Source organism: Mandrillus leucophaeus, unplaced genomic scaffold, assembly GCF_000951045.1.
Source record: "Mandrillus leucophaeus isolate KB7577 unplaced genomic scaffold, Mleu.le_1.0 Scaffold415, whole genome shotgun sequence".
Classification (NCBI taxonomy): Eukaryota; Metazoa; Chordata; class Mammalia; order Primates; family Cercopithecidae; genus Mandrillus; species Mandrillus leucophaeus.
The window spans coordinates 2,202,540-2,228,866 of NW_012104421.1; the positions used below are offsets into that span (position 1 = coordinate 2,202,540).

At 40.5% G+C, this 26,327-nt stretch overlaps 2 protein-coding genes across 2 annotated transcripts in view; one reads left to right on the forward strand and one right to left on the reverse strand.

The window, feature by feature from the left end:
- Nucleotides 1-26,327, reverse strand: part of SLC24A2 (solute carrier family 24 (sodium/potassium/calcium exchanger), member 2) — a 289,987-nt gene that overhangs the window by 90,702 nt on the left and 172,958 nt on the right. Inside the window, exons 3-4 of the mRNA XM_011992665.1 lie at nucleotides 16,183-16,221; nucleotides 13,475-13,583 (exon numbers count right to left, since the gene is read on the reverse strand). Coding sequence (XP_011848055.1) covers nucleotides 13,475-13,583; nucleotides 16,183-16,221 — 148 coding nt within the window. The remainder of the gene's footprint in view (nucleotides 1-13,474; nucleotides 13,584-16,182; nucleotides 16,222-26,327) is intronic.
- Nucleotides 1,847-20,150, forward strand: LOC105548581 (transmembrane protein 230-like). Its single transcript, XM_011992664.1, is given in 4 exon segments — nucleotides 1,847-1,850; nucleotides 14,754-14,758; nucleotides 19,386-19,633; nucleotides 19,636-20,150. Coding segments are annotated over 2 exon segments (360 nt in total). The 5' UTR covers nucleotides 1,847-1,850; nucleotides 14,754-14,758; nucleotides 19,386-19,404; the 3' UTR covers nucleotides 19,767-20,150.

The following is a 26,327-nucleotide window of genomic DNA, read 5'->3' on the forward strand; positions in this document are numbered from 1 at the left end:
AGTCATAACCGATTCCAGATAGGAAACCTTGCATGACCTACCGCATCACCTATGGAAATGTGCTGCATGAAAAAGAAAAATCAATAACTGGATAAAAGTTTTTTTCCAGAAATGGCAGAGGAGAATTTTCATCATAAATAATTTCTTAAAATGAGATTGATTTACTATGGAATTTCATTCCTGCCAATACTGGTTGTTATGGCCTCAGGGCCTTAGAGTAAAAAACAAAGCTACATTCACTATTGGTTTTTTGGGCTTAAGTGCTGCTATCTGGGAGGTCAAAGAGAAGTAGCCACATAGGTTACTGTAACTGCATATCTAAAGGTCAGGTTCAACAACAGCATTTAAACTGGTGTTCAGGGAGTCAACTAGTCTGGGGCAAGCACTGGCTAATGTTCACCCAGAGTCTTGTCTGCAGTGGGGGTCTGTAAAGGAGAACATCCCCATTGGGGTTACCACTTATGTCAGCTTGCAATGGTAATACGTTTCGTGAATGAATGAATATATGAAAACACACACACACATGTGCGCGCACACACACACACACTAAACAAGTCTGACATAGACCTGTAAACTGTATAAGCAACAATGCTGCTTGACTCTTTACAAACGTGTATGTACACATGTGTGTAACATAGCCTCATTTGAGCTCGGGGACAACCTGTGAAGGACAGTTTGTTGTGGGTGAGATAATTCCTTCAATGGCTGAGGTAAAGAGGCAAGATTTGGTGGATCTGATAATGTGAGGTCAGGAGAGAAATGGATCCTGACAGCCAGTTGAGGATTGAGTTTACAATGTGATCAGCATGTACACATGAGTATTGTGGCCAGTGCAAATCCCAGATGGAAGAGCCAACTAGAAAATGTGTTCCCTAGTGTCAGAGAAAGCCATCTCATCACCGAATGCAAGTCATTCAACCTCATCCCACGAAGTGAGGGTCCTGCTACTTATTAAACACTCAGAGGTGTCTTTAGTGTAAATGCCTTCCATTTGGGAGAAAACACCTCTGGATGCTCTCATATCACAGATGATGTTTATATAACAATATACATTTTGTATGGGAAGTCTTTGGTAAATGAAAGTGCTTCTTCACCTTCAGTGACTGCCCCCATCCTTTGGCCCCCCATGTAATCACATCTGTGACAGCTGCTTTTCACCTCTGGGAACTCTGAGTCTTCCTTTCAGAAGGAGTTCCCTTTTGAGCATAAGTTCCAGAGGACAAAGATGAAGCTCTCATTTTATGGATACTTCATTGTATTTTTCCTTCTTCATGATATGTTTGTGCTCAAATGCCATCAAAATCAATTTTTTTGGGCAGGGCACAGTGGCTTACGGCTGTAATTCCAGCACACTGGGAGGCCGAGGCAGGTGGATCACCAGAGGTCAGGAGTTCGAGACCAGCCTGGCCAACATGGCAAAACCCGTCTCTACTAAAAATACAAAAATTAGCCAGACATGGTGGTGCATGCCTGTAATCACAGCTTCTCAAGAGGCTGAGGCAGGAGAATCGCTTGAACCTGGGAGGTGGAGGTGGCAGTGAGCCAAGATCACGCCACTGCATTCCAGTCTAGGTGACAGAGTGAGACTCTGTCTCAAAAACAAATAAACAAATAAATAAAAATAAAAAGAAATCAATTTTTTGGCCACATACCTTGTGGCCTTTACTTCAAAGTCAACATTTTCATTGGAGAAAGAAAGAGAGAGGGAACTTTTCTCATACTCCAAAGCACTTATTTCAGTAAGACCATTCACATTCCCTTATGGCTCAAGTAATATTAATTTATAATGTGTACAACACAAAGAGAGATTCAGTTTCAACCATTTTTCACATTCAAATATGAGAATAACGCTTTACTATTCCCTAAAGAGAGGAGCTATTTAACTTGTCCTGTGTTTGCTCTATGAGAGGCATTAATGGCCTGTCCTCCTCTATCTAGGGATTAATACTACTGTCATCTTAGTAAACCACAGCCAGTAGATTGGATTTTATTCTTCGCAAGTGAAGATTTTCACTCATTTGCCTATTCACTTACCAAGAGGAGGCTGCATACAAACATCTTGGTAATATAAGCTGATCTAAATTTTAAGATAGAAAGGTTACAAAACTGCCTTTGAGTTACCTTCTCCACTTTTGGATAAAAGGGTCATGAAATGACTTTCTTTTGGGACCAAACAAAAATTTATAAAAGCTCATTCGGAAGCTTTTTTTTTTTTTTTTAAATAGAAGCTAAAGAGAAATAAGCTCTGGTATTTGGTGAGACAAAAAGCAAACCCAGCAAGCAAGTGACAGTTTAATCTTAGTGTCAGCTTCAAGTTAACATTAAGTGTCTGTGTTAAAGACTTGGAAAGCCTTTACAGAACAGAGAGATGTGTGAGCATGTGTGGCCATAGATACGAGTCCTGTGTGAGTGAAGTGTCCAGGCTCAGAAGTCAGACTTAGGAGCTCGGTGACTACGAGCAAGTCATGCCATCCCTTGGAACTGTGGTTTTCCCAGAGGTAAAATATGCATACGACTTCCCATAGCCACTGCTGAGAGAATTACATGACATGACTTTTGGGTGTGAGGCACAGAGTGGGTACTACAAGTTCCACTTTCTTGTTTTCCTTCTCCACCATCTCTGAGGCCCCTAGTTTCCTGCACTGAAATCTCTCTCTCTCTCTCCCTCTCTCTCACATACACACACACACACACACACACATGCATAGACACTCGCACTTCCCTAGCACCCCTCAACAGGAGAGACTGCTAGAGCGTTAGTTCAGTGGGCAGGGAGCCATATGTCTGCTCATTTCAAAGGAACCACGTTTTGGTTAGGACAACAATACATAGTTTGGGGTTTCTGTGAGCCAGTCGGGTCCTCTGCTCATCCAGGCTCGTCACCTCCCTCAAGAACCTGCTTTCAAAACTCACTTTCTCCAGGAACACTTCCCTGAAGGCCCCTCCTCAGGGTTCACACAATGATCTGGATTTCCTGAGGGTCTGGCAAGCCTTGCTTGCCTGCAGCCAGTGCTCACTCTGTCCAGCGCCGTGCCTGTTGTACATGCACCAGGGCGCTTGCTATGCCAGGAGGCCACTTACACGAATGTGTGCTCTCGCTGCTTCAGGAATGTCGGCCACGTCCCTTCAATTGGGTGATTCAAATGCTCTAGGAAGCCCCTTTCCTGCCCTGCTTAGTGCCTCACCAAGAGCAGTTAGTGAATCTGGCCAGGGCAGTGGTGCTTACACTCTATGGCAGTGTGCCCGTCCAGAGCCACCTCAGAGGAGACCCCAGTGGCCTCTGATCCAGCTTCTTCACCTTCCTCCTAAATACTTCAGCCAGAACATCTAAAAGCTGCTGCTTGATGATACCTCTTGATCTCTGGTGGGCACATCTTTTTTGCACTTCTTTGTCAAAAGTGGTAGACACTAGGACTGGGATTGAGTTGCACATAGAGTTTAATTTGGAGAGAACTGACATCTTTATAATATATTAGCGTTTATTTAGATCTTTTATGTTCTTCAGAAATGATGATTGTGATGATTTTTGCCATAAAGTTCTTAAATATTTCTTTTGGGTTAATCCTTAGTATTTTATGGTTTTGTTGCATTTGTGAGTGGGGTCTTCATTGCTTTCATGTTTAAATAATCCTTTAGGTCAGCAGTCCCCAACATTTTTGGCACCAGGGACTGGTTTTTGTGGAAGACAATTTTTCCATGGGCGGGTGTGGGGTGAGTGGTGGGGATGGTTTTGGGATGAAACTGTTCTACTTCAGATCATCAGGCATTAGATTCTCATAAGGAGCCACAACCTAGATCCCTCATATGCACAGTTCACCATAGAGTTCGTGCTCCTGTGAGAACTGAATGCCTCCTATGATCTGACAGGAGGCGGAGCTCAGGTGGTCATGCTCGCCCACTGGCTGCTCACCTCCTGCTGTGTGGCCCAGTTCCTGATGGGGCATGAACTGGTACCAGTCCACGGCCTGCTTTAGTTCAATTACAGGTGCATTAGGTAAGTATTATTCCTACTTTTATATTTTATGCTTTTATGTTTCTTAAGGTGTCTAGTGCATGAATTTGTTAAATATTGGTATTAGCAATACAACTTGTTATAGTGAAAAAATGTAAATCAAAATTTGAATCTACACAAGGAAGGAGAAATTACTATAATTGTCGGAGAGTGTGCAAGAGTCCACAGAAAATGAATAAGAAACTTCAATTTTTGCACTTTCCTTCTCAAAGTCAATACTAAATTAAGAAGTGCATGCTATTTTACAGGTGTTTGATTTTTCAAAAGGAATGAATGGTTAAAACAATGAACATCTTAGCATCTTGTTGCGATGGTAATTCTCTGAACATATAAAATTAGGCTTGGGGAATGTAATAAAGGAAAGAACTATACAGTATATCAAAGAGAAGAAAATGAAAGGAAATGAGAGAGGAACAAAGCATTTGGATGGAAGAGAGGAATAAGGAGACGGGAGAACTCATCAGGAATGTGTGAGGCAGACAGCAAACATTTCCTATTGCAGCAGTGACTCCAGGACTAGAGAGGGAGATATTCCATTATACAGCAAATACTGACCAAGCACCTACGTAATAACATCCTTGCTGTGCTGGTACTATACAATGGTGGCCAAACCAGATGTGATCACTGTTCATAGCTGCAAGAGAACCATCAAGTAAATAGAACTTTGTTGGTCATAACAACAGAGCCCTTTGACACGGCATGGATTAAGAAAATCTACATGGCTAGAGACATATATTCCCTAGCAGAAAAATTATAAAGGCAAGTACTCATTCAATTCATTTAGCAAATATGTATTGGGACCCACTTGTGCCAGGCACTGGGGATAGAGCCAAGCCTGCCCTGAGTCCTGCTCTGTTGGAGGTATAAGGGCCGAGACAGGCAGCATACAACAAATAAACACGTTCATGGGGACAAGTGTTAAGGAGAATGCAGAGCAGGGTGAGGGAGAGAACTCAGATTCACTTTCATTGTTTTGCTTCTAATATTTTCAAAAGGTTGCTTGAGTAAGGCCTCTGATCAGGTGATATGTGAAGGCTGACTTGAAGGAGGGAGACCAGGAGCAACTGCATATCTAGAAAAAGGGGGAACATGTGTAATGGCCCTGAGGCAGGAGTGTGCTTGCAATTTGCAAGGAGCTGCTAGGCAGTCAGAGAAGCAGAACAAGGGAAATGACATGTGAAAGAAAAGAGAGAAGGGTAGAGAAATGAGGGGATGGCAAGGAGGGGAGAGGAGGGGGAAAAGCAGGGGAGGAGGGGAGGAAGGTGAGAGATGGGCAGAGAGAGATGAGGGAGAGGAAGGAGGGGAAAGGAGGGCAGAGAGGAGGGAAGGAGGGGTGACAGAAGAGAAGAGACGATGAGAGGAAGAGAGGAAGCAGGAGGGAAAAGGGGGAGAGAGGTAGAGGGGGCAGTTGCAGGGGGTCTGGGGTCTCTGTAAGCTCTAGGGCTTTTGCTGTTGGTGAGATGGTTTTGAGCAGAGGTGGGGCATGATTTGACTTACATTTTAGGGGAACCAGGATTCTTCTATGGACAAGTTTGGGGCATGCCTTTTCTGGGGAAAGATTCAGGGCCACAGTGAAATAAACTGGATTCGTGAGTCAGCAGACAGCCCTTCAAAAAGAGGGAAAAGGGGAATTTCCATCTCTTCCCTATAAATTGAGAACTTGAGAAGACTGGACAAAGGTTACTAGGGATGGGAAGAGGAAGGTGAACACATTTGACTCTAACTGGGCTCTACTGTGGAGTTACATAGTGTGGTCCTGGGAAAGTAGATTTCCCCTAATCAATCTCATCTGAGAAGCATGACATTTGTGAGGAACTGCTCATGAGAGGTGGGGCAACAGAGAGTATTAAGCAGCAGCGCTGGCTCTGACAACCTGCATTAAAAAGCTGGCTCTACTATCCTAGGACTGTGGCCTCAGGCAGGTAAGAAAACCACTTGGGGTCTCAGTTTCTTCATCTATAAAATGAGGATAACAGATTCTTTCTCATGGGCTTGCTAAAAGAATTGAGTGAGATAATGTTTGCAAAGCATAGTACCTGGTACCTAGTAAGTGCTCAGCTGTGAAAACCAAACACTATTATTATCACTATTACTCACCGGAGCAAGCAAGATTCTATCCTGAGGTCCTTTTCTATCATTTCTTAATAACATTTAGCATTTAACTGGCACTTATTCTCTGCCAGGCCTTGTTGTAAGTGCTTTTCCTATATTAGCTCATATACTCTTCATTTGTTTTAGTTTCTTTTTTTTTTTTTTTTAAATTTAGAGACAGGGGTCTTGCTATGTTGCCCAGGCTGCCCTTGAACTCCTAGGCTCAAGTAATCCTCCTGCCTTAGCCTCCAGAGTAGCTGGGATTACAGGTGTGTGCCAACATGCCCAGTGTATATTAGCTCATATACTGTTTAAAACAACCCTATGAGGTAGGTATTATTACTCTGTTTCTACAAATGAGGCGGTTGAGGCACACAGAGGGTAAATAAATCATCCAAGGTCACACAGCTAGTGAAGGACAGAGCTGGGAATAGAACCCGGGGGGTCCAGTTTCAGTCAATCCTCACTCTTATCAAATACAGTACTAGACTACCTTTCTGCTGATTCAGTGCTCATAGTTCTTTATCAAAGACAGGAAACAAACTGGGTATAGTGGCATGTGCCTGTAGTCCCACCTACTCAGGAGGCTGAGGCGGGAGGATCACTTGAACCCAGGACTTCAAGTCTAGCTTGAGCAACATACCAAGACCCTGTTTCTAAAAACAAACAAAAACAACCGACAGAAAACAATTTTCATCTTGAGTCGTGTTCGGGATCTTCTGTGTTTGGTTTTCTGCTACTCAGCAGATGGAGAGAATGGCTTTGGAACCAGATGAATGTGGGTAGAGATATAACATCCATCTGGGCAGGTCACCAAGCTGCTCTGGGCCTTGGTATTTATCCATGAAGTGGGGATGATGAGATACATGAGAAAAATGTTCAATAAGTGGAAGCTACTATGGCCGATAGTGATAATGCTATACTCTGTTCAGTAAAAATACTACCATACAGTAGACCCTCTATTTTTAACAACTTTGCTGTCTCTTTGGTCAAGGTGGTACTTTTCATCCCTGAATTTCTAATAGTCATTTGCCTTGTGGTGACTGTGATTGATCACCAGAAAAGACTGTGGTATTCCCTTCTCTGAAGTCTTTGGGAGAAGATATATGCCTATATGCCTGCTGGACACAGCCTGCCCGTTCCTGTCTAGAGATGGCAGCCTGGGCTGCAGAAACTTTAGGAGCAGTTCAAGATCACAAGTTTTACAGTTTTCAAGTATTTGAACTGAAACCACTAAGGCACAGGACCAGGAGGACATGAAGGTGGAGAGGGAAAGATTTCACCATTTTTTCTCTATGCTCCTCTTTCCCCAAAAAGGTCAGTCCTGAACATCTTTATCCCCAGCATTCTATTTTCTTCTCCTTGTCCCAAACCAGAGGAAGAGAGAGCTTTTAAAAAACTCTCTCTGGCAAATGAAGTTCTTCAAGTCTTCCTAAGTAGAAGTGGTAGTAGTGGTAGTAAGTAGTAGTAGTAGTAGTAATAATAAAAATCCATCCCTGATCCAGGGATAGGTCAGAGCGCTTGTGATTTAAGCTGGTGTCTACACCAGGAGAACAAGGAATGCTGGGTTGGACATGGGGTTACACAAGGAGGCAGAGTAGCAGAAGAACTACAAACACAGACTGTGAGTCAGGCAGATATAGGTTCAAATTCTGGCTCTGCCATTTACTTCCTCTGTCACCTTGCCTTGGTGGGGCGTAGAGCCATAGCCTCTTTACATGTCAGTGTCCTCTGAATGATGGAGTAGGGCTCATGGAAGGATTAAATGAGATGGTTTATATAAAGCACTCAGCATAGTGCCTGGCCTATAGTAAGTACTCTGTAAATGTTGGTTGGTGATATCATTATGAGACAAATGATAGGAGAAGATACTTCTCACTGCAAAAGTGCAACATCCAGCATCCTTGTTTTAGGTTCATGAAGATGTACCCCTGAGCAAATACAAAGGCTTGTTTAGAGAAAATGTTAAAATCAATATAGGACAATGAATTTATTAGAAAGGTCAATTCAGATAGCCATGCTGTGATCTCAAAGACCAATAATCCTAGTTCCCCAAGTTTTTCTCATAAAGGAAAGAAAATATTTATTCCAACCATTCATCTGCCTTAAGCAGATTCCGTCTTTTCATGAGCAATGTCCTGTTCAGAGTTTTGTGTCCCTGCAAAGGCACTGCTCAGCTATGTTTGAACTAATCCTTCACTTAGGCAGGCTAACTCTGTCCCCGCTACACAGTGTGGTCTATCCAGAGCACACCAATGAACAATGAACAGTGGAACCAATAAGCAACGTATGTCCCTGAAACAGACTGAATTAGATCCAAGGTGGTTTCACCATGTTCTTTGGTATTCCTCCCATTGAGAGGTGAAGTCTAATTTCACCCCCATGAGTCTAGGCTGGCCTTAGTGACCACCTGACTGATTGAATGCAGTACAAGTGACATCCTGGGATTTCCCAGGCTAGGTCATATGAAACCTTGCAGCTTCTGCTTGGTCTTCCTGGAAGGTTTGCTCTTGGAACCCTTAACTACCATATAAAACAAGTCTATCCACATGGAAAGGTCCTGAGATCACAGGGGGAATCAGGGGACCCAGCTGAGCCCAGCTTTCCACTGTGCCTTCCTTCGTAGGTGTTAAGCTTGAGTGAGGCCCTTTCAGACCTTCTAACCTACCCACCCACCAGCTAAATACCACCAAATGACCTCCGATGATGCCACATGGAACAGAATACTCAACCAGGTGATCCCTGGTCAAATTCCCAATCCACAAAATTATGAGTAATAAGATAGTGGCAGTTATAAGCCACTAAGTCTTGGGGTGCTTTGTTGCACATCAACAGCTAATGAAACACAAACACTCCTGGACCCTTGTGACTCAGACTCAGACTGAACCAACCACCAATGAAGGCTTTCGGTAAGGGCTCAATCACTGGATTTTGGAAGACAATGACACCTGAGTGGCACAGATGAGACAAAGGGGAACGTGTTTCCGTAGGCCATCTGTCCTAGATGCTGTTTTCAAATGAATTTGAATACTTCCCTTTTGAACATACACCAGATGCCAGTAGTGCCAATGCACTACTCAGCCAGGTGAACATCAGTGACATGAACGAACTGTTCTTTAGGGCTACAAGGAAGCTACGGACTGCAGCATTTATGCCATCAACTTAGTGATGTAACTAGCATGCTCTATGTTGTTAAAAGGTGGCAGTTTGGCACAAGGACATGTGAATTCAAGTGATTAGATGCAAACTAAAAGAGAGATGACTATTTCTGAAAGCTGTGGGTTAATTTTTTGGCTGTTCTCGGAATGGAAAATGATTGTGAATTTTGGGGGAAAAATACCAGAGCAATCTGTTTTCTTGGCCGCCTGCTATGGAGCAATTTTAAAGCATTGAAGTGCTTTCCATATTTTCTAATCACTCAAGTCCAGAGCTGATTATGGCTCTCAGCATCTCTCAGATTCACACCGCTGGAGCTTCCCACATCTTTCAGGGAGAGGTTTCACCTTGAAAGCAGGTGCCCGGATTCAGAAGGCACATCTTGCTACAGCAGGAACACACAGTTTAATTGTAGCACAGCTCACAAGGGCCAGGTGTTTTGGAAAATCACTGATGGCCCAACTCTGAGATAACCTAGATTCACTTTCCCTTATCTCACAAAAATAAAACATAACCTCTTCTCCAAACAGAAAAAATGAAAACAAGCCCTACTAGAAACTGAATTCTTTCACACAAAAACCAGGAACATTTAGATGGTTGAGACCTGTGGGCAAGGACATGCCTGCATTCACAGGCGTGCACACACACACATACACACACAGTTGTATATGATTAAACATCTCTAGAAGGAGCTTCATGAAACTGGAAACTGTGGTTTCCTCTGTGGAGAACTGGGGAACTGGAGAAAATTAGAGGGTTGATGAAGGAAGAAGACTTTTTTTTTTCACCTTAAACTTTGGAATATTTTGAATTTTTAAAAATCATATATTGTGTTACTTTTCAAATTAATGAAATAGAATAATTCCAACCCTGCATATGGCAATTAAGATGTGCTAGGTTGTGTATTTAATGCTTTGTGTATATTCACTTTTTAATCTTTACAATAACCCTGTGATGCAGACATCATTATGTATTTTCCTGATTTTACAGATGAAGAAACTGAGAAACGGAAAGGTTAGGTGACTTGTTCGAGGTCACATAGCCAGTAAATGCAGAACTGGGATCTGGACCCACAGTCTAGTTCTGGAGTCTGTCCTTTTAATGGCCACATAATACTGACTTGCCCAAAATAAACATACTCAGGCCCTTGATCATAATTGAGTTGGAGTAGATAAAATTGTTCCTTTCTTCTCTCACATGGTCAATATAAGGTCAATATCATGACTTTGGACAAGTTGCTTAATCTTTCTGAGCCTACACCGCTAGTGTGTACCAGGTATTCTTCTAGGTTTTGTGGATAACTAGTGAATAAAATAGAGTCCCTGGTCTCAAGAAACTTCCTGTATCCTGGTAGAAACAGACAATAAACAAACAATCCAGAAACCATAATGTAAACAATAAAGGAAAATTAAAGTGTTCATTGACAGATGAAGATTGGGAACCCCAATTTATGCTGAATGGCCAGGAAGTGTCATTTACACAGAGTGCTGAAAAATGGGCAGGAGTAAAGCAGGGAAAAATAGAAGCGGGTGGGGGAAAGGAAAAATATTATAGTAGAGAGAACAGCCTATGGAAAAATTCTGGGGCAGGGAAGGGGTGTGTGTCTGAAGACAGAAAGGTTTGTGTGGCTAAAACAGAGTGAAATTGAGTTTGGAGCAAGAAGCAGATCATGTAGACCAGTGGTCCCCAAGCTTTTTCACACCAGACACGGGGTTTTGGGGAAGACAATTTTTCCATGGCCGGGTCAAGGAGGATGGTTTAGGGATGAAACTGTTCCATCTTGGATCATCAGCCATTAAATTCTAATAAAGAGCACACAACCTAGATCTCTCTCATGTGCAGTTCACAATAGGGTTCGGCCTCCTATGAGAATCTAATGCAAATGCTGATTTGAGAGGAGGCAGAGCTCAGGTGGTAATGTCTGCTCTTTTCCTGCTGGTACCAGCCCATGGCATGGGGGTTGGGGACCCCTGATGTAGACCATGATTTGGCTCACGTCCCACCCTCCAACTGCCATCTAACATGTTTGAATTGTGCATCCTATCAGCAAAATGTTTAAATGTATATAAATAGGCATCTATATTCATATAGATATCTATATTCCTATCTATTATATATAGACACACATACTAAAATATGAACAAAAACATTTTCAAAAATAGAAGCTAGGAAGAATGACAAAGTAAATGATGAAAGTGCAGATATTTTTCTCCTTGTTTCCCAAAGGATTGTCTTGCATATCTCCTGAGCACCTCATCTCTACCCTGGGACTACAGCTCTAATCCAGAAAGCAGCATGGCCTGTGTTAAGTGAGATTCAAAGAAACAGAATCTCTTATCATGAAACCATCAGAACTCTCCTGACTTTGAGGGGGGCTCCTTTTGCACAAACTACTAGTTGTGCAAGGATTTCACAATTTTCATAAGAGCCCTGGGAAGTCACTGAAGGATATAAGTAGAAATGACATAACCTGATTTACTTTTTAAGATGATTACTGAGTGAAACATATGTCTAGGCAGTGGCAATGGAAGAACTGAAAGACCAGCTAGGAAGCTACTGCAGGAATGCAGGCAAGCAATGGAGATGGTTTGGAATAAAGTGCTGCAGGAGGGAGAGCAGTAGAAACATTTGAGATCCATGTTAGTTGTGCTATATTTTGTGAAAGGAGAATAATGATGTTAGCTATGAAGCATTATTGTGAAGCATAAGTTTACAGGTGTGAAAATGCTTTGTCAACTCTAAGGTGCCAAAGATAACTTAATATTACTATAGATGATGAAACCAAATACTAGAGAGACCCTAACTTGCCCAACGTCACACAACTGCTTAGTAGTTGGGAGGAAGGAGTTAAAGCAGTTGGCCTGCAATCTCTTTACTCCTTTCTCTGGGGGTGTATCCCAGGGGAAAGAAAAGAAGGCTGGTGACCAGGTCTAATCTCCTTGTCAAATGAACTTCTGCATAGATAGAGTAATGATATTTAGGATGTCCCTGGCTAACAACTACCTCTAGTAAATAGATTCCAGGACCTGTGAAGGAAGGCTCCTTGGAGAATATCACATCAGCTATACAACTCTCTGTGGTATAACAGGAAGATGTTTTGTGATTGAAATGCCTCATGCTCTGCAAGAAGAGGCGACCCTGTGTTCCTTACCTATTATTCTGAGTGAGATGCGTGTCCAATGAAGGAAGATAGGTCCTTGGGAGCCATTCTTGGGTTGCAGATTTTTCTTTACCTCATAAGAACTTCTTGATTGCTTATATTCTTGAACTTATTTAGCAAAGCCTGATAGTGGATAAGATCTCTGATTCATATAACATGACTTGACAATCAGATCGCCTGGCTTCATTCAGTGGCACATATCTATTTCCTAGGCTCTATTAGCTCCTGTGTAACACTGAGCCCAATTATAAAGTCCAGGGATGAAGGGAGAACATACTTGGTTATATTTGAACCCCTTACCAGTGGCAAAACGAATATTTATTTGACACATCTGATATCTATCAACTTGAAAATAATTTTGGGGAATATTTACACAATTGAAGAAACACAATGTATTTGCCCTCATTGTGACTGAGTAACACTGGAAGTGCACAATAATGGGTTGTTTGTGATGGTTCATGTGATTACATTGGGAGGTGAGCCAGGCTTTTTGGGTCTCCAATGACAGCTCCCAAGCAGTTCTAGAAGAGAGGGCTTTTTAGATGCATAGATACTCACCTCCCACCCTCCAATTGCCAAAGAATCAGTACAGTCTCAGTGTTCTGCCATGAATATCATTCCCCAAACCACTCATGGACCTCCTAAAGCATGGAGTTCTTTTTCTCTCTTTTTTTAAGGTGCACAATTTATCTTCACACACAATTTTGTTTTGAAACTTAGAAATGATGACAAAAGAGAACTGTTACTTTAGCTGGAAGGGAGGGAAACTTTTTTGTCCTCTCTGCTTCACAATAAACTGTATTTATGCTTGAGGCATCAAAAGATAGAATCAGCACGCACACCTCACATCCTACTCCTGGTACAAAAACCACTGATTGTGAACTGAGCTGTTGCAGATAAAGCACGTCAAAGGGCCAGGGCTGCTTCTGGCAGATGCTAAACAAGAGGAGGCTAGCAGGCGTGCATGACGACAGCACAAACATGTTTTATACAGAGAAGCCTTTTGACATCCATTTCCCCCTGAACAAATTCCCAAACCAAAGCTTGATGTTTACCTTCGGCGAGTGGGTCAAGGGTGTGTATCATGAGCTGGAAGATGCTATTCCTCATGAGACTGTTGTGGAGGGAGGCAGAGCTTCCACCTCGCTGGAGACGCGGCTTAGCCTGAGCAGAGAAACCAAAGAGGTGGTTAGTCTCAGAAATGAAAGGCAAGTGCATTATAGACAAGATCCTCACTTAGTCTGGTGGCCACTCATTTCTGTCGCATGATCACACACTATTGAGCCAACGATTTTCAAAGTACATTTCAAAGCCCCTGAGGGAATGTCTCTCACATTCTTTCCTACTAAGTGAATGCGTTGCTTCCCTTTTTAAAAAGAGCTTTGTAAATGCCAGTGTGTTACATGCTTCACATCCCTTCATTTATCTTATTTGCAAAATGAACCCTAAGATCTAGGTGCTATTATTCTTCTTGTTAGATAGACGAGGACATTTCATCTCAGAGAAGTGAAATGAGGTGTCCAAGTCACACCAACAAGAGGTGGAGGCTGGAGGAATGGATCCCAGGTCTGCTTTTCTCAAAGACTGTTCTCTAATCCAGTGGGTGGTCTCTAACATTTTTGAAGTGTGCATCCTATCAGTAAAATGTTTAAATGTATATAAATAGGCATCTATGCCCATATCTACATAGACACATATACTAAAATACGAACATATAAAAACACTTTCAAAAATAGAAGTTAAGAAGAATAACACAGTAAATGATGAAGGTGCTAATGTTTTCTCCTTGCTTCCCAAAGGCTCGTCTTGCACATCTCCTGGGCTACCTCATCTCTACCCTGGGACTACAGCTCTAACCCAGAAAGCAGCATGGCCTATGTTAAGTGAGATTCAAGAAGCAGAAGCTCTTATCATGAAACCATGAGAACTCTCCTGACTTTGAGGGGGGCTCCTTTTGGACAAACTACTAGTTGTGATCCTTTGGCCAAATAAATGGAACTGGTAGGTAAGAAGGAAGAATGAGTATCTAGAGATAAGGTTACCGACATACGCTTTTTCTTCTATCTTCAAAAGCAAACAACCTAAAAACTCCCAAACCCTCTGCATTTTGATGGGTTTTTAACCTAAATAGGAACTGCTGTCTCCCCATGATTGATTTTGTGCTGATCATCACAAGGGAAGACTCTCCGAGGCAGCCAATCTTTATAGACAGACAGATTTAAGGAGTTGAAAGGTATTGTAATGTAACGCAGTTAATTTCTTATTGAACTTTCAGTGTAAAAGTTTGACATGTAAATTTTCTGGGGCAGGTAAAAATAAAATACTATTCTCCACTATGTCTTTCGAACTTCTGCATAACAGGGTTTTCCAAAATATTCCATCATACTCTAGACCCACAAGGGGGCTTCCCCAAAAGTGTCCTATGAGAGGCTCCATGATCAAATACATATTTGATATATATTGAAAAGTGCTATATCCTAGCCAACTCACCTTAGAGTTTCAAACTACACATTAGACCACTAAATCTAACACTACAGTAATCTGTTTAACTTGATTAACTTGGGCAGTGTTTCCAAACTATTATCCGTAGGATCTTATTTTGTAAAACACTTGTTAACAATCATGGTCCACACAGTTGGAGACAAACATGAAACCCGTAGAAAGTATGAGTAAAATCTCACTATGAGATACCCGAAGAAATCTGGCTCCTTTAGTGTGATTTATTATGACATTCTATTGGAAATCATATTGCCAATTCAATAGGGTTGGAAAAGAACTCAGTGGAGATTACTGGTGTCTCAATGGTGAACCAGATTATGGCTCCTTAATAGAAGAGATTGAGTCTGTGCCTGTGTTCTGGTACTGGATCAGGTGCATTCTATGGGCTGTTAATCAATGTTACATCTTTGCCCTGAGCATTACAGGAGGAAGGACAGGGTCATATGTATCTTTATTACTGTTTTAGCCTTGAAAGTCTTAAACATTTTAAAATGCATTTTGTTATTAGTTATAGAGGATTCAGATGATTAAATTTCAGAATATTTTAGGAGCAAGCTTAGGAGATCTGAATAAAATGGAAATGTAATCACTGTTTGATGGGTGAACACAAGAATTCTGAAGGTTGTTTCTTTACTATGCTGCAAAATCTGAAATGTGATGTGTTAACTAAACAGGAACTCAGAAATGGTTTATCAATAATAATCTGTCATAACTACTATGGTCCTTATTCTGGGAAACTGGAAGAACTCTGGTGTGGAGATCTTCATTTGAAAAAGATTACATCTAGAGAAGTACTGAAAGCATTCTTTTGTGTATTATGTATGTATTAAATATATAGGTCTCATGCAGCATTTCTTTTGATGAGACCAAAAGAAATTTCCAATCAGAGTATGTGCATGCAGATACACAAAGAAAACAAATATTGAGCATTAGATCCCACACTACTCCCAAATATTAGTTCAGCATCCCTTGGAATGCAATTTGGAAATATCTCACTCTTCCAACTCCTACAAAAGTTCATACCAAATGGAAGAGAAAATTCAAATTTTGAAACCTAGTCCCAGAAGACATGTGTTCATGAATGCCAGAATTCAGTCATCACTAATTGTAGCACAGAGTAGAAGTACACAGCAGGGGTTAGACTATTTAAGTATTCCAAGGGAGAGAGTAATGTGTTGAGCACACAAACCCCTCTTACTCCCAACCCCGCCCCACACTCTCCACAGGCACACAAGCAGGTACAGACAAAGCTACTGCTTCCTACCGGTAGAGTCGGTTCATCCTTGTCTCTGGCTGCAGATGGCTGCATAAGAGAAAAAGGCAAAGACAAAAGACAAAGAAATAAATAAATGAAGAATCACATATGGCATTTACATTTAATAACAAGCATCAGTATAGGGGAAGAGTTCATTCTTTCTGCTCCTGGGATGAGTTAAGCCAAAACAGTAGACTGAGGATGTATATTTCTAGCCAAAATATAATGGTTTATTTAGGTACATGATTCATTCTCCTGAAAGGTCAAAGTTTAATGGCCAACCGGAATGTCCAGCTATACAAAGCAGTTAAGTCAACTGTGGCCCAGCCATGCAGTGGAATACTATGTGATCATTAAAATGAATGAGGTAATTCACATGTACTGACATGGAAAATATCTACTGATAACTGAAAAAATTAAACATTTATAAATATTTATTGTTTCATTTCATAAAGGAAAATAAATTAATAATACTTTAGTGCATGTAAATAAAAAAATTCTGCAAGAGTGATACCAAACTGTTATTAGTGGTTGTTACTGGTGGATGGGATTGCAAAGAAATGTCATCTTTTATATGTTTTGGGGGGAGTCAGCATTCATTGCTCCAGGTATTGTGAATAAAATAAAGTTCACAGAAGTTAGGCCACTGAATTAAAGACTAGGATCATCCCACATGGAAATCAGATAACCCATCTTTTCTTCTGCTCCCTCACCTCAAGTTTTCTATTCTAAATAGAAGTCTCTGTCCAGTTGAGAAATGTGGATTAGAACACAAGGGCACATAAAGGCCTGGTAATCTGCTGGGAGCGAACGCAACTCAGACAAGGGGGCAGTGTAATTCTACCCACATGACCCACCTGGACAGCTTTTACTTCCTCAACTCAATAGGAACTCTCCTTCTTCACCAGAACCGGGCACCACCCTGGGATCTTTCCAACGAGATACAGGTGCCTGGTGAATAGTTCCTCATGCTTAGACACCACCTTCGTCACTTCACCTCGACTACAGGTGCAGACAGCAAGAACAAACGGGAACCCTTCCCCCATCTGGCATTCTGGTCCTCCCCAATGGGGTCTGAGCAGATGTCTGTCTTCAGGAATAATCACATACTCGGAGGAGAGTAGCCAGATGCAGAGCTGTTTTAAAACTTTCATGTGCTCTAGGCTTTCTGTTTTAGGGTCTTCCACACGTGTCTTGTAAAGATATTAAGATGTCCCCACATCCCATCTAAAATATACAATTCACCTAAGGGATTATATAATTTTGAATTTCAAATTATTTGCTATGTGCCATTCATTTAAGTTAGGATTAGTATGCTCAAAATCTTGCAAAGTGAAAAAATCAAATCTACAATTTGTTTTCATATGTAATGGATTTTTAAGAAGGTGAAATTTAATACTTAGTGAGGTTGATGTTAAATATTTTGTGGACATTCAATTAGATGTTCAATAATTTTGATTTTTGTAGACACCTTTTTGGATTCCGGAGTCAATACCAATGTGTTTTTATTCCCCTTCTGGTTCCAAGCATTTTTATGAAGAACTTGCAAGTCTCAGACATAAACAGAAGGGTTCTGCATTGGTGGTAATTTCTGAGCACAGCCTCTGGGCACCACTAAATTTGCCTTAACCCTCAGGTTGGGGGCCCTCTCTCGGTGACTTCTCTAAAAACGCTAATAGGGAAATGTCCTGATGCCCTAGTTCCCAAGAGCCTGCTTGTGGAACTGGAGTGGACAGGAAACTGGCCTTTGATTCCCCACTTTCCTCTGAAAGGCACTGTATGATCCTGCTTCTCTCTGGCAGGTCCTCTCCTTTTCTTTCCTTCCACATCCGATAGCTCAACAAATGGCCTCACAGTCTGCAGAGCAATCCCCCAGGGAAATCTTCCAGGACAGCAAGCTCAGCCTTTAGACATACATTGAGATTAACCGTCAGAGCATGCCTGGTCAGTTAGCAAATTTACACCTTGTGGCTAAATGGGAGACCAATAATTATGAGCTGGAATTGATACCACGGTGATAACACAGAACAGGAAGGAATAGGATGAAAGTGGGGAGAGAAAAAGGTGGGCTTTATAAGGGCAGAAACGTCACCAGCTGAGAGTTTGAATTTTAAAAAGTATATCTCAATACATTATTTAAGGAAGGAAAAAAAATCCAAACCTGTCTTTTGGTCTGAAAAGAAGAAAAAAATATCTACTCTATTGACTTCCTTTTTCTCTCACAGCAAGGAAGATCATAAAACATAAAAGGTGGAAGGAAAATGCCTAGTACATAGATTCTATAGAGAAAAAACTGAGCGCAGAGACAGGCCTGAAATTCTCTACAAAATGTCCCACTGTTTAATGTCTGCAGTTGACATCATTCGTTTTCTTTCAAGTGTAATCTGCAGACATGAATATACATCAGGGTATAACATGTAAATTTAGGTATACACACAAATGGCAGCAGAGGCCATTAAAACACCCCTCTACTTTCCTTTTATGTAGCCCTGTTGCAAAAGAGATAAGAAGCGTGACATATGATGGTAATTGCCCATTTCTAGGGGCTCACCCACATCTACTGATAATTCGAGGTTCACCTGACTTAGCCTTGCTCTAATTGCATCTTGAAGCAGCCTCACAGTCCTGGCAATATGCAGCTGATTATGTTACAAATTCAGTTTTAAAGGGGTTTAATTACACGGGAAGTAACTAGTGAAGGTGATAAAGAAATGATTTTAATATGTATAGCCATTGGGTTTTGGGTTGGCCTAGTGTTGTGAATTTATTTTCAGGGCCATTAAATACATGGCAAGTTTATTCTAACCCATGGGATGTTACAGAAGACAACTTCCTCAAAAGAAGACTAACGTGACTTTAAGGATTAATCTTGGCATTCTTATGATGCATTTTGCTTTTTAACCCCCTTAATTTTAAACACACCAAAATACCACTCATTTGGGCTGTATTAATATGAAAGCCCAATTCCTGGTGGTCAGCATGCTATGGATTGGCTTAACAAATTCCTATAAACAAATTTAATGAATACATTGAAATAAATTTCCTATAGCTGTAGAAAAAAATATGTTAAGCCAATCCATAGCACACCCACAGCAGTTCTTCAAGGATTGTTTAAAAGAATAAACTGGGCACTTAAGCGGGCTGTGCCATGCGACCTTGGGCACTGCCAACTGTGGGTGAGCTTTGGGTGTGCGGGCGGCCTGGTGCGGCGCTCTGCTGTGTCAACGTGTTATGATGCTGTCCCAAACCAACCTGGCTACTGGAATCCCCAGGAGTAAAGTGAAATATTCAAGGCTCTCCAGCACAGAGGATGGCTACATTGACCTTCAGTTTAAGAAAACTCCTCCTAAGATCCCTTATAAGGCTATCGCACTTGCCACTGTGCTGTTTTTGATCGGCGCCTTTCTCATTATTATAGGCTCCCTCCAGCTGTCAGGCCACATCAGCAAAGAGGGGGCAGACCAGCCGTTCCAGTCCTGATCCTTGGCATTCTGGTGTTCCTACCCGGATTTTACCACCTGCACATCACTTACTACGCATCCAAAGGCTACCGTGGTTACTCCTATGATGACATTCCAGACTTTAATGACTAGCACCCACCTAATAGCTGAGGAGAAGAGTCACAGTGGAACTGTCCCAGCTTTAAGATACCTAGCAGAAACTATAGCTAAGGATTAAGGAATTCTGCAGCTTGCAGATGTTTAAGAAAATAATGGCCAGATTTTACAGGTCCTTCCCAAAGATGTTAACTGAACCTGCAGTAGCTAATTAGGACATGCTCTGTTTTTCATCCCTTGGCCCTGGCAAGAGCTCCTGACAAGTTTTTCCACAGGAATATGTATCATGGAAGAATAGAGGTTATTCTGTAATGGAAAAGTGTTGCCTGCCATCACCCTCTGTAGAGCTGAGCATTTCTTTTAAATAGTCTTCATTGCCAATTTGTTCTTGTAGCAAATGGAAGAATGTAGTATGGCTAATTTCTTATTACTAAGTAATTTATTTAAACAATATCTGAGTATATTATCCTCTACACTTATCCCTACCTTCATGTTCCAGTGGAAGGCTTTAGTAAAATCAAAGATCAGTGAGTTCATCTGTAATTTTTTTTACTTGCTTTCTTATTGACAGCAACCAGGAATTTTTTTATCCTGTGGAGCAACTTTTCAAAATGTAAATACTTTCTCTGTTTAACAGCCCTTGGCCCATTCTGATCCAGTTCACGAGTAGATTGGACAGCATACAATTTGGATCATTTTGTCCCTAGTAAATCAAATGTTCTGTAGATTATTCCTTTAATGGCTGGACTTTTGACTGTTTCCTAATGAAACACGTAGATAAGTGGTTATCATTTAGAGTTTATAACCCTATTGCTAGCACCTTGTATTACGCCATCATTCTGCTCATGATTCCAAGGATCAGCCTGGATGCCTACAGGACTAGATCGCCTTAGTTTGATTCTATTTTTTAGCTTGCAAAAGTGACTTATATTCCAGAGAAATTAAAATGTTGAAATCCAAAAAAAAAAAAAAAATTAATAAACTGCATCCTGAAGGTCTCAGGTCAGGGTTTTGGTGTGCCAACGCAGACTCCCCTCTCCATTCATGAAAGCAAGACTTTTGTCAGGCCATTCTCTACTTACAAGAAAATATTCTGTAATTCAAACCTTTATTCAATTAAACTGGCCCCCTTCTCAATGACTCAAATTAGTCATATGGTGATTGCACTTAAATTGAGCAACTGAAAGATGTCTTTAATCTCTATTATCCTTCCTGGTGGAAATTCCTTTTTTTTTTTTTTTTTTGAGATGGGGTTTTGCTCTTGTTGCCCAGGTTGGAGTGCAATGGCGTGATCTCAGCTCATTGCAACTCCGCCTCCTGGGTTCAAACAATTCTCCTGCCTCAGCCTCCTAAGTAGCTGGGATTATAGGCACCCACCACCACGTGCAGCTAATTTTTGTATTCTTAGTAGAGACAGTGTTTCACTATGTTGGCCAGGCTGGTCTTGGACTCCCGATCTCAGGTTATTCACCTGCCTTGGCCTCCCAAAGTGCTGGGATTACAGGAGTGAACCACCGTGCCCTGCCAGAAATCCCATTTCTATACAGGAATTTTGCTACTTATTTGATAGGTGTTTTGAAATTGTCCATTTATGCTTCCACCCCAGATAATAAAATGCATAGCCCATTTAGATAGTATTTTGACGCTATAAATCAGTCCAGCATCCTTAAATCTTCTTTCTTCCTTTGATCCTTGAAAGCCAGAAATGATTTTGCTGACTATAAAGTGTAGTTTTGATGGAACTTTGTATATAGCCTTTCACCACATACAGGCCCCCAGTCCCACTTCACACACACAAAAATTAGGCCAATACTGTAGTCCAGTTGCCTCAGTGCCACTCAGTAACAGGATACTAACAAGTCCATGGTTCACTCTGGTAATTATCTACTTACAAATCACATGATCAAATGGGTCACCATGAAGACTTCACAGGCCAAAATACAAGTGTGTAAACTAAGGGATGCTTTTTTTTGGTCAATGATGTGGCATCAGATATAGGGGAACAATAAGGAATTTGTTGCAAAAGCTAAGTAACAGCCATAAACTTCCACCACTTTAACATTCCACCAAGTCCTGTAAAATGTGCCTACAATGGGTTATGCCAACGACCTGGAAGCATTATAAAGTCTATAGAAATAAACTTAAACATATAATTATTTTGTCAAAAATATAATTGGAAACAAATATGCCCATGATTAAAATATGAATCCAATATTCCAATGGACATGAATTTTAATGTCTTAGAATTCAGAAAGATTTGGTGAGGAATGATTTGAGTGACTGATTTTCATTTAAAAAATTAATATGAAAGTGTAAAATGATGTTTCCTTTTTCTTTCAATACACCATGGTAATAAATAAAAACATTCAAAATGTCTCTCCTTGTTAAAGATGAATAAACCTCAAAGCCTATTGAAAGACTAGATACAAGGTGCAAAGGCCTCAAATCTGCAATGTAAAAGGAAAGGCACCCTACCACCTCTTAGTCAGATGGAAACTCATCTCTTCGTCCCTCCTTTTACTGTGTCTTAACATATTCCCTAAAACATTAAGAGAGGGGAGATTAAATCAATTCCTAGAGAAAGAAAGAAATATTTAAATTCAAATTACTTTGACTGGTTGCTGGGTAATTATCCCACAATCATGGCCCTTCTGCAAAGAAGGAATCTCAGAGAACAATGAAGTGCTGACGAGGACAGCCCAGGGTGCAGGAGTACCCACTTTACAATCCAGTTTAAAGAAATACACTGGGATGGACAGAAGGGGTAGAAATGATCTAAGTAAGAAGTGTGGTAATGAAAGCTCACATTTTGGAAGCAAAGCCTTTTGATGATTTGTTTGAATAATCTTCATGATCATGAAATATTTGAGATAGTAGAAAAAAGTTTGAGAAGAATAGGTATCTTCACCAATATGGAAGGAGTAGAAGATAAACTGTTTAGAGACACTTAAAGAACAATTTGGAATATGGAATACTCAGTAAGGCAAGGGGGCCAGGGTGACTTCCAATTGTAATCGGAATCTCCAAAATTTCTTGATCATATACCATTATCAGATAGAGTCTTGCTCTGTTGTTGCCCAGGCTGGAGTGCAGTGGTGTGACCACAGCTCCCTGCAACCTCAAACTCCTGGGCTCAAGCAATCCTCCTGCCTCAGCCTCCCAAGTAGTTGGGACTATAGGAAAGCACTATGATGCCCAGATAATTACGAAAGAAAAAAAATTTTTTTAGAGGCCAAGGTCTTGCTATATTGCCCAGACTGGTCTTGAACTCCTAGCCTCAAGTGATCCTCCCACCTGAGCCTCCCAAAGTGCTGAGATTATAGGTGTGAGCCACTGTTCCCAGACTATCTACTTATGTATCTGTGTGCTACTGTCAACCATTATATAAACATGGACTAATTTCTTCCCTCTTTTAAAAAAGATAACAAATAGAAGTCTTAATATTTTTTCTTGCATCCCAAATAATTATCTTGTGCACCCCACTGGAACATTAGCACAAACTTTTAAAAATGAATTATTTCAATGCCTCTCACAGAATTGATATGCTATATGGAATGTATTAATATATTTTACCCAACCTCTTCAGTTAACCTCTCTAATCCTGGAAGTTGTAAGATCCTTGAGGACAGGATTCACCTCTGTGCCTTCCATGGTCCCTAACTGTGGCTACTTAAAATGCAATTAAGAGGCCTGGGTGAGTGAGAGCACCCAGGCAGAACAGAACTGTGTGCTTCTGTGTCAGTTACCAGAGCTCCTCAGCTGCTTGTGCCACTGGGTAAATTAATAGTAATGGTGATTATTTAAGTTTACCTCTTAAAGGACTAATTAATCTTTCTTATTAAGTACGTACATAGAAGACAGTAATCCTTATCTTACAAATGGAGAAAGAGAGGCAAGAAAGGCCTCAGGCTATTTCTGTACTTAGGATACTAAGCACCAGTGTTAATTCATTTAATTTAGGAATTAACAACCCAACTACCACTGCTATCTCTTGCCTTCCCCTGAAAAATCCAGATGTTCTTAATTTACTTTGTTGTACCATTTTAGCAATTCTCACAATTGCTAATGAACAATTTTGATACGCCAATCAAACACAATCTGCTAGTGGTGTTCTGGCATTAGTCACACAAATTTCCTTTGACTAGTAAAGAACGCAATATGCATTCATCTATTAAGTCTTGGTTGCCTTACTTCTTTTAAGGAACGTGCCTAAGACAGAAGGTGTTCAACCATTTTGCTTCCCTGAGCCACACTGGAAGAAGAACTATCTTGGGCCACACATAAAATACACTAATACTAACGACAGCTGATGAACTAAAACAAACAAACAAAAAACTCAAATGTTTTAAGAAAGTTTAAGAATTTGTGTTGGACTACATTCAAAGCTGTCCTGGGCCACTTGTGCCCTGCGAGCTGCGGGTTGGGCAAGCCTGGAAGATGTGATTTTTTAAAAAGGTCCATCAAATGCTGATGTGGAACAAACTACAGAATACTATATAGCAAATGAGGCAGATTTCAGTAATAATGTGTGCCAAATGTTATATATATATAATATCTCATCGAATCCTCACAATTATAGGTGTTATAAACACATACTCCCCCTTTTAACACAGGAGGACCCTGAGGCTGATGGCGTTGGGACAATTTGTCCAAGGCCACATAGCCAGCAAGTGGCAGAGCTAAGATACGAACTCAGACGGTTGGGCTCCAGAGCCTTCCTAAGTGTTGGGGAAATGAGAAAGTGGCATTTTCCTTGCAGTGACCTGTGAGGAAGCTGCAGATAACACAACTTCAAATATAGTAAAAAACAGTTCACGTACATTAAGAGCTGTTTATGAGCTCTGACTTCCAATGGAGGTGAGAAAATAGTGGCAAGTGATTGTTGCGAATTTAGAATGAAAGCTTTTATTTGTGTTCATTTTGTACAAAAAACTAGTATCTGAGAGTAGAGAAAGTTACAGAGGCTATTTTGTCTCTTCCAGCATCATTATTTAGACTCAGTTACTATTGTCATGATTTACTATTATTATTTCTGTCTCTTGAAGGTCACAGAGGCACTTTTTATGCCTTCAGAACGGCACAGATTTAAGTAAAACTGCAAATGAGTTGCTCCATATATCAAGTTGACTTGTATTAAGGAGTCGATAGCTCAGTAATAGGTGGGAAAAAAAAGGGGCCCCCTGGTGGTCCCCGTTATCACTGCGGTCATGATACATTATTCTATATTTAGTTTATTTGGAAGTTCGGGTGGGCTCAGTCTTTATTTCTGACACTTTAAGGAACTAGTGCTATTTCTTTGTTTCAGGGAAAGAACAAGCTCAAAAAATGAAAATAATCACTCTTGGTATTTAAAGCTTCAGTGAGACAGTGTGAATGGCAAGTTTTGAATAAAGAAAATTCATTCATTCATTTAACAGTAATTATTTGATAATATTTATCGCACACTTATATATGGCCAAGGATTCTTTTAGGTTCCTAGGATTTAGGTGTGGCCCAAACTTGACAAAAATATCTGTCCTTATGGAACCTGTATTTCAGAATAAATATGTTATATCATTAAATTAACTAGATAGAAAGGGTAGGTACTCATTATTTGATCACTTAAAATTAAGTGTTACATTTAAGAATATACTTAAGAGGATTACCTGTGGCCTAATCATTACTTTTGTAATCACACTTTATCACACATTTATTAATTCTAGATTTAGCATCTATTCTTGTTTGGAGAGAAGCTGGCAAAGACTATAAATGTATAAAGAACAAGCTTGTGTCTATAAAATTATAAACAACACATACATTAATAGAATTCATTGAGCAAAGGGCATTAGATATTTAAAATGCATTTTAAAACTGATATAATTGAAGGTGTAATTTAATTTTAGATAATATTAACGGTAAGAAGTTTTTTTTGCTAATCTTTTATTTTAAAAAAAGACGAGATTTTTTAAAAAATAAGAAACCCTGAATCTCAAAGAGAACAAAACCCTCAATTTGAATGTAATATAGTGATTTTGATATATATAACTTTTCATATTTACAGTTTTCTAGCTACAAACTGTGCAGTCTCATTAATATAGCAGATTAATTCTTCACCACATTTAACTTCCAATCTCAGAAATTTCAATGACACTATGTCAGTACCTGACTCCAAAAGGACTCTGGCACAATTTCCATGTAGGTAGGAAAATACAGACGCCAGATTTGCTGAATTTAGCTTTGGAATTTCCAGGAAGCAAAACATCATATAAACCCAATTTAAATATTTAATGATATAAATGCAAATCTAAGTAAACTTGGGGAAAAATAAAGGGCACAAATATCAAGCATATAACATTTTCCGTTGAAAATGCACTGATAATGAGAACCAGGCTCACTTCTTGATCGCTCTTTTTTCTCAAGAGAGGCCAAGAGGAAGCTAAATTCATTCATGTCACGAAGATGAGTTATAAAAGTGGAACGCAGCAAGTTCGTTTCAAGCACTGCCTGGCTACTTCCACATTCCATTCCCACTGTGTGTCCCCTCCTCCCCACTTCCTCCCTTGTTCATTCTTTTGTATTATTTGTCTCATCTCTCTTTTTCACTATTGAGCACTCTTC